Source organism: Pteropus alecto, unplaced genomic scaffold (assembly GCF_000325575.1).
Source record: "Pteropus alecto unplaced genomic scaffold, ASM32557v1 scaffold251, whole genome shotgun sequence".
NCBI classification, from domain to species: domain Eukaryota; kingdom Metazoa; phylum Chordata; class Mammalia; order Chiroptera; family Pteropodidae; genus Pteropus; species Pteropus alecto.
The window spans coordinates 3,004,610-3,015,211 of record NW_006431048.1 but is presented as its reverse complement, the minus strand read 5'-3'; the positions used below and the strand labels follow the sequence as shown (position 1 = coordinate 3,015,211).

General features: G+C 49.9%; 1 protein-coding gene across 1 annotated transcript in view; it reads left to right on the top strand.

Annotated features, from left to right (window-relative positions):
* ADCY5 (adenylate cyclase 5) overlaps nucleotides 1-10,602 on the top strand; it is a 136,316-nt gene that overhangs the window by 111,705 nt on the left and 14,009 nt on the right. The window contains exons 13-15 of the mRNA XM_006905596.1: nucleotides 5,554-5,791; nucleotides 6,169-6,333; nucleotides 9,190-9,365. Coding sequence (XP_006905658.1) covers nucleotides 5,554-5,791; nucleotides 6,169-6,333; nucleotides 9,190-9,365 — 579 coding nt within the window. The remainder of the gene's footprint in view (nucleotides 1-5,553; nucleotides 5,792-6,168; nucleotides 6,334-9,189; nucleotides 9,366-10,602) is intronic.

The following is a 10,602-nucleotide window of genomic DNA, read 5'->3' as shown; positions in this document are numbered from 1 at the left end:
ACCATGTCAGACAGGGCCACACAGCTAGTAATGTGGGCGTAAGAGCCTGTTCTGTGTTTTTCTCCCTTACCTCCTCTCGGGCATGATGTGTCTCCCAGCCAGCTGTGTCTTGTGTGTTGTAAAAATCACTCAGGGTCCCGTTTGCCTTGCCCACCACATCTTCCCCTCATTTTCTTCTCCAGTAGTTCAAGGATTCCCTGACAGGTCCATCCTCGTCCCAGAAAGCACTCTGTCCCCGGGCAGGTGCAAGTCCTCTCCAGCTTCTGCTGTAAGCATTTCTCTGCTCCTCCCTGACACTCAGAGCCAAGCCTCGGGGAGTATGTGTGGGTGGACCGGGCCCTGCCATCACTTCCTAAACACTCGGCAGTGGGAACCATGTTTTTCCCAAGGGATTGGACCTTTGTCACTTCCAAAATACCTTTTCTCCACCCTCCACGTAGAGTCCTTCATTAGGCTGTTAACTGTTCAGTCATTCTACGGTCAGAATCTCGGTGTACTCTCACAACCAGAAGGCCTTGAGAATCATCCAGTGTGGTGCAGCCTTCTGCCTGAGCTGATGTAGAAGTGGACGCCTGGAGAGGGGCAGGGCGGGCCAGGGTCACGTAGCAAGTCGAGTTGCGTGCTCAGCTGGGTGCTTTGCTGCATCGTAGGGGTTCATCCTGGTCGCCTGCCTCTCTACCAGCATCTTCCTCAAGGCTCTGTGTTCAGTTGCCTTTTGCCTTTTGGTCCTCCCTTTCGTTGTCAAGCCTCCCCAGCAACGCTCCCACTCCAGCCTGCTTTTCCATAGTGGGCAATCCCAGTCCCACTTTCTTCATCTCATGGCCATAAAAGCACACCATGTATTCACAATGGGCAAAAGGTGGAAACAACCCAAGTGTCCATCTGTTGATGAACAGATAGTGGTATATGCATACAATGGACATTACCTACCCGTAAAAAGGAATGAAGTTCTCACACATGCTGCAAGATTCATGAACCTCGAAAACATGCTAAGTGAGAGAAGCCAGACACAAAAGGACACATACCGTATGATTCCATGTAAATGAAGTATCCAGAATAGGCAGATTTGTAGAGACAGATAGTAGATGAGAGGGTACCAGGGACTGGCAGGAGGGGAAATGGAAAGTTACTGCCTACTAGGTACAGAGTTTCTGTTTGGAGTGATGCAAGGGTTTTGGAATCAGATAGCAGTGATGACTGCACAACAATTTGTGATTATTGCCACTAAATTGTACACTTAAAAATGCTTAAAATGGTGACTTTTAGGTTTTATATATGTTTTACCACAATAGTCATAACAACCTACACAAAAAAGCACACCGTAGCTAAAAGGGCCTCTTAAACATTCTCTTTCTGAAACCCCCCCCCAAATCTTTTCTCTCTTTAAATTATAAACTGAGGCAAAGTCATTGTTTGTTTGAGGTTTCAAATCAGAATCAAAGCTATACACGGTCTGTGGTTTTTAAACTAGAACCTAGATTTCTCTCTTTTCTGTTAGCTGCTTTTTCATTTCCCCCAAACAACTTGGACTTCCTTTCTCGAATTGTCCATATTTTAACCTTTTCGGAGAGAGAGATCTGAGTGAGTTGACGTAGTCGCCTTCGCTGTCTGTCGGGGAGCTTCTCGGACCCTTTCTCCTGGGAGGTTTTCCCGTCTTACTTACTGAGCGCTGTGACTGCCTTGTCCTCTTGAGCCTGTTTGATCTCCTGATACAGCTGGTCCAGTTCACACACAGCCCTAGCTTTCTTGGTGAGGCGAATTTGGTGCCTTTGTCTTCCTCTTGTCCCAAAGTCCTGGTCTCACTTCCAAAGAGCATCAGTGCTGCCCTGGGCCCCAGAGCTGCTTTTTTTTAGAGAAAACCATACTGAATCACTCCCTGCCATCACACGTGGTCCACAGACTCAGACAATCTCAGATTGCAAAGGACCCGTGCAGTGAGGCAGCCCAGATACCCACCTGAGACTGGACTTTCTCTATGGTAACCCTGTAAGCAGTGGGCAAGCCTCTGCTTGATCACCTCCAGGGATGCTGAGCTCACTCACGTCTCCCGAGCACAGCCCCTTCCTTCCTTCCCTCTTCGGCCAGCTCTGACTGTTCCATCAGTCTCACTGTGGCTTCTGCCCCAGCGTCCAGTGAAGCAGCCCACGCCTACCCTTGACAGTGCCGGCACTTTTGCCACCTCCACCCAAATGGGTAGAAGAGGGTGAACCCCTCTTTTCCCCACATGCTGACGTGGGCCTTCTGTCTTTACTATGGCTCATTAGCACATCCTTACTCAGACTTCTTCTCTGCAGTTTGAGACTTAGGTACAGATAGGCCCAGAAGGAGTACTCAGCCACATAGTTCTCTGCGTGTGTGTGTGTGTGTGTGTGTGTGTGTGTGTGTGTGTACACGTGTGCACAAGCGCATGAGCTGTGTGTGTGTGTGTGTGTGTGTGTATACACGTGTGCACAAGTGCATGAGTGTGTATGTTTAAATCTTCCTCATCCTCTAGGCTGCTGGCTCCCTCTTAGCTTGTATCTTGCTGACCCCTGGGTCCCAATTGTCTGAGCTTTGGAAAACTATGACCAGAGCTTCTTCTAGGCTCTGTCTGCTCTGTGCAATCACCAAAAAACCTCCTCTCTTCTCCCCACTGCCTGAATATGGCTAACTCCCTCCTCTACTTTCAACCACTCCCCGCTGACTGCTGCCCACATTGTCTCTAATAGGTCTTCACTCCCAGTACCTCTTACCTTAGGCATCTTCTACCCTGTGGGGACTTAGGAGTCCCACACTCACCTTTCCACCAACATGCTCAGGGTCACATTTTGTCTATTAGGGAGAGGTTGTGCTGTTACCAGGCACGTGTTCAGTGGCTTTTGAGTCAGGCAGTCTAAGGTCTGGCTCTCAGTCCTGCCTCTTCAAGCTGTGTTGCCTGAGCCTCTAAAGTGGCTCATATTACATCTGATTTACACATGGGAAGAATGAGGCTCAGAGCCAGAAAGTGGAATAACTAGGATCTAAACCTAGATGGTTCCTGACTCCAGAGCCCACAGTCCTTCCCCTCCAGGACACTGCCTTTGTTAATACGTCCAGTTGACCCCTGAGAGGCCAGGTGGTAAGAGCAGTGATGTGAAGCCTAATTCTGCCTGCCTTGTTTGGCCTCTGAAATTTTCATATCTTTTAAAATACTTTTGTGAAGTAGGAGCTACTACTTCTCTCTCTCTCTCTCTTTTTTTTTTTAGCTCCTTGTTAAAAAGGCTGTTTTCTTAAACATTTACCATCAGATTTCATCACCTTCTTTTATCTCCACAACACCTTGGCCCCACACCAGGTCCCCAGGGAGGTCATTGATTTGCCTGTGGACTTTCAGAGAGGCCAGGATCAAAACTATCCCTCACCCAGTCATGGTTTATTATGTCCCCACTCTCGTTTTTATGTAGAATTGATTCGAATTAATTAGACTGAGAATTTTGGTTTGGGAATTTTATAAAATTGATTCTTTTTCTGAGCTGTGATTGTGAACAAGCTTTGAGTGATTGATTTGCACACACAACCCTGCTGTAAAAAAAATGCTCTCCAACGTCTGCCTGCAGCTGTGCTGCCGCCCCACAAGGAGCTCTGTCCCAGGTGAGCAGTTTTATCATCCACAGGCAGTTAGTGAAGGTGGGATTTAGGGTCAACATACAGATGAACTTTTGGTTACAGGAGATGAGACACTCTATAAACAGATACCAAGGCAGTATGTCAAATCTGGAGACTTCGAAAGCATCATTTCCTGGGTTCTTGCTGAGGTTTTAAAGTTGAGTGGGTCTTTTTAAAGGGTGGCAAGGGAAATCGGCCCGTAGCAAGCCAATACATTTAAGAGTCAATCCTTCCTAAGATGTTAGAGCCACATTCCAGATTGGATTCTTTTTTTAAAGCCTGCAGTTCTTCTCCTAGTCTCTGGGTGGCCCCTATGGGGCTCCTGGTCCCACGTTCACCAGGAAACCCTCTGCATATCCTGCTCCCCAATCATTGGTGATTGCAGAATGATGAAGGAGGCCCTTTAACTGATGGATAGGGTGATCAGAACTAAACTGATTTAAGCAACATGGGTGGCGGGGGGATGGAGTGGCAAAATGTGAAGCAGGCAAAGATTAGAAACCATCTGTCATGTCAGAGTGAGATCCTGATGTTAGTGCCAAAACACTTTCCCAGCTGTGAAAACAAAAATTCCTTTAATAGGAAACAAGTACTTTCGTTCTTATTGGCAACATAGCTCTTTAAAATGTGAATAGTAACTAAATTTTCTATAGAATCTAACAGCTTACAAAGCACTTTTAAATGCATCTTCATAGTCACCCTGGGAGATAGATATTCCCTACTTACCAATAAAGAAACTGAGGCTCAAAGCTGTTAATGACACCCCTAGGATCAGACAGCTAGTAAGAGACTGAGCAAGATTTTTTTTAGTAAGTGCTTTATTGGAATATAATTCACATACCATAAAATCCACCTTTATAAAAGGTGGATGAAATTATAATCCAGTCATTTTTAGCATATTCATAAATCTGTACAACCATCGCCACAGTCTAATTAGAACATTGTCATTATCCCAAAAAGAAACCCCAAGCCTATTAGCCGTCACTGCTCATTTCCTGCTTGCCACAGCCCCTGGCAACCTCTAATCTACTTTCTCCCTCTATGAATTTGCCTGTTCTGGACATTTTGTATAAATGGAATCATATAATATATGGCCTTTTAAGATTGGCTTCTTTTACTTAGCGTAACATTTTCAAGGTCGAGCCATGTCACACCATCACGTAACCGCATTTTATTCCTTTTTATGGCCAAATGATATTCCGCTGTGTGGACATAGCAAATTTTGTTTATCCGTTCATCAAATGGACGGACATTCAGGAAGCTTCCACTTCTCTGGGTCTGCCAGCTTTTTCTTTAGTCTAGGGTGGTTGGGAGATGAGGAAGACGTGGTGGACGAGGCCAACTGTTCCAGCTTTGGTAGAGTCCAATCATTTAATTACCCAAACCACAGTGGGTCTTTGAGTGGACATATGTTTTGTCTAGCTGAAGGAAACCTAGGGACGGTTAGGTGTGCAACGTGGCATATCCATGAGCATCCTGCTTAAGTGGGCTCACTGAATTCACTTGTCCAGAGCCCGCCCTCCTGCTCACATGCCGCTCCGCCCCTTCTCACCAGCCCACCCCTTCCTCCAGATCCCAGGCCCTCTCTGCATCCTCAGACCCACAGTTCCCTCTGCCTCTTCCAGGAAGCCTTCTGACCCTCCCTGGGAAAGTTCTGGGCCTTCTCCATGACTCCTCAACTGCCACCTTCTGCCCCTCCCTGATTGTAACTCTGAGCTGCTCAGAATTCACATGGCGGGTACATTTTTCCTCAGCTTTTCTGTTGGGGTCAAAATAGTATTTTTCCTTCTTCCTTCCATCCAGCCTCTCATCCGTGAGCTCCCTGGGTGGACCCGCTCCTGGCCAGTGCAATATCTGGGCTGCTGTCGGCCTGGGAATAGTAGTGCAGTGGGGTGAGGCTGGAGGCTTGCACCCCGGGAGGGTGCTCAGGAAGGGTCCTGGGGTTATGCTGGTGCTGGAGAGAGACGACGGTGGAGGGAGGGCTGGTTCTGTGGTGGTTCGTGAAGTGCCCGCTGAATTCTGTTCTGTCTCTCATCTCCCCACCCCACAGCTCTTCCCCGCCCCTCTGCAGACCCTCTCCAGGAAGATCGTGCGGTCCAAGGTGAACAGCACCCTGGTTGGGGTGTTCACCATCACCCTGGTGTTCCTGGCAGCATTTGTCAACATGGTGAGTACCAGCACCTCCCCAGCCCCAAGGTGAAACCCTGTGGAGCCCACAGCATCGGCTGGGTAGAATCTCCACTAGAGTTCTTCCTCCCCGGAAATCCTTCTTTAGGTCTCACCTCGGGTCTACGATCAGATGTGATTCCTCTCATGGCTAGAGGAGCCACAAGGACTAGGGCAGTCCCAGGGGACTTTTAGGAGCCCTGCCCTGGGCAGTGGATATACCTTGCTGGGTCCTCAGCCTTTTCTAGGCTCCTCTCCTGTCCCTGGACAGAGTCAGGCTGCACCTGAGACAGAGAGTATATGTGCACTCACTGCCCTGTGGAGGTGGGCTGCCCTGGCCTGGTCCCCGAGGCTGACCTTCTCCTCCCCCACCCCCAGTTCATGTGCAACTCCAAGGACCTATTCGGCTGCCTGGCGGATGAGCACAACATCAGCACCAGCCAGGTCAACGCTTGCCACGTGGTGGAGTCGGCCTTCAACTACAGCCTGGGTGACGAGCAGGGATTCTGTGGCAGCCCCTGGCCCAACTGCAACTTCCCTGAGGTACTGGGCAGGGAGAGGGCTGGATGCAGCTGGAAACCCTGCCACCCCAGCTCCTTCTTGTCCTTGGCTGCTCTGCAAGAGTCAAGGGCCTTCAAGCTCACTGCTGTTCCAAAGACCTTTCCCAGTCTTCTCACTCCATGTGCCAGACACCAGGGAGAGAGGCCAACCTCCTCAATATAACATAACAACAATAATAACATAGCTGTTATTTATACAGCAATCACCATGTGCCAGGCACTGTGCTAAATGCTTCACATATATTGACTCATTTAATCCTCACAACTCTATGACATAGATACTATTATTATTATTATTATTTCCTTTATTCAGATGACACTAAGGCACCGAAAGGTTACTTGCCCAAGGTCACGCAGCTAGTAGGTGGCAGAGCCAGAGCTCCTACCAAGGTCATCTGGTTCCAGAGTTTGTGTTCTTAACCCAAGGGTGGAGCTGTTTCTAGACCCTTAGCTTGGGCAGCAGACCCCAAATTGCCTCAGGAGAGCCTGGCTGAGCCCTGCTGCTGTGGGTCAGAAAGTAGGGAGGGAAAGAATGGGACTGACATCAAACTCACCCATTCAGAATGTGCAATTCGGTAGCCTGTAGTATAGTCACAAATTTGAGCAGCGTTATCATAATCTAATTATAAAACATTTTCATCACCCCAGAAAGAAATTGCGTACCTATAGATTATTGGGTTTAAAAAATAGCGCTGAGAACCCTTAGAGAGCAGCATGTATTAAATGCCTGTGGTATGCAAGCTGCTTCATTCACCTTGCTTCGTTTTCTCAGGGAGCGGTTTTCGAGTAAGCAGCAGGCCAGGCTTCCAACCCAGGGCGGCCACTCCATGCACTGGGCGGTTTCCACACCCCAGGTCCCTGCCGAGGGCTCACATGAAACCTGTAAGATTATGACAGTTTTGCCCTTCTCTGGGAAGAGGGTCCAAGCTTTCATCCAATTGCCAAAAGGCCCATGACTCAGAAGAGTCCAGAACTGCAGTGAAGGCCCCGCAGGCTGTCGCAGTACTGGCCTTCCTCCCGCTCACTGGGAAGGAGCTTGATCCGTCTCACCTGTATAGACGGGGCGAGGGAAACTCAGTACAGGGCAGGGCTCTGCAGATGCTCACTAGATCATCTCTTCTCCTCCACCTGTCCCTGGGCTCAGGCCAAGCTCTCCCTCTCCCTGGGCGGCCATGCTCCTCAGGCAGCCTGGGGCGAGCAGGCTGAGGCCTCACAGGCACCCACCCCTCACCTCCCCCCTGTTCTGAGATGCCCCCTGCTCCCCGCCTCTGTTCCTTCTCACATCTGGCCGAGAGACCAACCACGGGATCTGCTGCCTGAAGCCTGTTTGCTGAGAAGCACAGGCCGTTTTGGTCTCACGTGTCTCCTGGTGGTTGTTCCATGGAAGAAGCTGAGGAGTCGGGCAAGAAGGCCCGGAGAGGGCCTGTTCCAACTCCTCATTTGTGAGAGATAGGCGGTCTCAGCTGTCAGCCCTTACCAGCCCCACCAGTTTCGGGCCTGCTAATCCATGCTGGCTACAGCTCCAGGGCTGACCGCACCCCACCGCACGGTGTCGTTCTGATTGGCCACCTTCACAGACCCTGAGGCCCTTGGGAGACAACAGCATTAAGCCTCGGCCTCCTGGTTGTCTGGGCCCTGTGTCTGAATAGGAATCCAGGCTAGCTTTTGGGATCCCCTGCCTCATCCCCCAAGGACGGGTTTATTATCCTTGGAGCTGAATTATCTGGATGTACCCTCCCTATTCCTTCCTTTGCCCCGGTTCCTGGTGGTGACTCGAGGCTGGTCCCTCCCCTTCCAGTCACCAGGGGCCCTCTGCAGTCCTTTGTGTTCCTAAAGTCCTGGGGAGACAGAAGGTCCAACCTGGGAGCCACCCCCACTGACAGCCACTGCCAGCCACTGCCATTTGGCCTCCAGCCCAAGGCAGGCAGTAAATAGTGAGTCCCCATGTCTGACTCAGAAATAATGATGCTAAATTCAAAAGAAAAGACAAAATAATAGATGCTGAGATGTCTAGAATTAGCATCAGGGATGACAGAACAGAAGGAGACCTCTGAGACTGTCTGGTTCGGCCCCCTCAGTTGTTTGAGAAAGACACTGTGGCCCAGAGGCCAGAAGGGGCTCCCCCAGGATAAATATTACAGGACCACACTCTCTCATCTGAAGCCTTCTGGGTCAGATATACTTTGGACTTTGGAACTTTTCAGATTTTAAAAAGGTTACCTCACACCCCCCAGTGTAGTCTGGGTAGCATGTGATAATGAAACAGTCATACTTCTGAAGCAAAATGTATGAATAGTCTCAGGAAGCAGGATAAAGATGATAATTAGCATCATGTCAGTTGGCTCAGGTTTTGCCACCAAATAAGGTCAGTTTAGGTGTTGCCACCACATCAGTAATGAAAACATTTTCAGTTTTCAGAACTTCGGATTTAAAGTTGCAGACCAGGGGCTCGGAGCCTGTGCTCCCCACTGTGTCAAGTGGCTTCATCTTGTGTAATCATTACCGTGAGCCCATGATATAGAAGGTTTTGCAAATGGGGAATCCGAGGCTTAAACAGGTTGAATATATGGCCCAAGTCACACAAACAGGAGTCAGGATGTAACTAAAGTCTGCCAGAGCCTGGATCCATGCTCTAACCACTGGGCCCTACTGCCAGTCCTGGTCAAAATCAGCCTGGAACCCCACTTTCTGATTCCTAATCAGGGCCCTTCATGTTACATCAAAAGCTTAACATCAGAAATATCCCCAGAAAGGCTTCACCTGAGGCCAGCTCAGGCTGGATGGATGCTCGGGGTGGTTGGGGCCCGGGCACTGAAGGCCTGCTGCCCTCTCTCCGCAGTACTTCACCTACAGCGTGCTGCTCAGCCTGCTGGCCTGCTCCGTGTTCCTGCAGATCAGCTGCATCGGGAAGCTGGTGCTCATGCTGGCCATCGAGCTCATATATGTGCTCGTCGTCGAAGTGCCCGGTGTCACACTCTTTGACAATGCAGACCTGCTAGTCACCGCCAACGCCATGTAGGTGGCACCCCCTTCAGGCCCCCACTTGGTCTGGGGCATTGCAGAGGAGGGACGAGCAGGAGTCTGGGGTCCTAGGCTGCAGGGGGTTTGCAAGAGGAATGTCCTGTTGCTCCCCAACTCTGACCACCTAGGCAAAGCACCACTGTCTTGTTTCTTTCCCCTTCTCTCTTTCCCAGCAGTGGGGGTGGCCTCAGGGCGACTAGGTCCCCTGTCCTTCTGCCTCCAATTTCCTTTCCTACTCCAATTCTGACCTCAGGCCTCAGTGAATTGTTCTTTGCTTGTCTAAAGCAGCCTCTGAGGAGCTATTTTCATCTAACTCCAACTGCCTGTGGCACCTCAGGCCCAGAGGGGTCAAAATAGCAAGGTCTGTGGGAGCAGAGGAGCAGTCTTTGTCGTTCGTGGGCTCTGTGTCTCGCCTTGAGCCAGGCGCTTGGACGTACATTCTCGTTTTCCATCCTCATAGCAACCCAGCAAAGTGGGCAGGACAGCCATGGAAGGCTGGGTAGTTTGTGCACTGCTCAAAGGCTCCTGCCTGTGATGGTGAGTGGTAAAGTTCCACGGTCCAGAGGTGGCAGATATAGGTGTTGTGCCCTAGGCTAGCTAGCTGGCAGTCAGCCTGGCCATATAGCGACAGACGTCAGATTCCAAGGGAGGTGGCTTCATGAGGGGAAAGACCTCTGGCTTTGGGTCGAATTAAGTTTGAATCTCAGCCTCAGACACACATTTGGCTATTTTTCCCGAACCTCATTTTCCCCCAGTAAATTGGGAATAATAATACCCAGAGTAATAAAATGTATGTCAAGTACCTGATACGTAGAACACTTTTCTTCCGGTCGCCATCCCCCTACCCGACACGCACGTCAGGAAGTACAAGAAACGTGAGTGACAGGTCTGTGTCCCCTGAGAAAATGCAGCAAACTTGTGCTTTCTCCGAGTTAGAGGAAGAGATCTATTCATCTATCTATTTATTCGTTCTAAAGTATGTATTGTGGGCCTACAATGTTCCAGGCACTGAGCTAGGCAAAATGAAGGTATAATGAAGGATATAAATTGGATTAAAGGAAGAACCTCTTGGCAGCAGTGTGGGGTTGTGGGCAGATGACAGGGAGGCATCGTAGCGTCCGGAGTGGTACAGGCTGCCGTCCTGAGAGGACAAGGAGAGGGAGGTAGCCCGGGCCTTTCTACCCATGGACCCTGGCGGGAGCAGGGAGCTTTGCCTCCTCATTCTTACCTG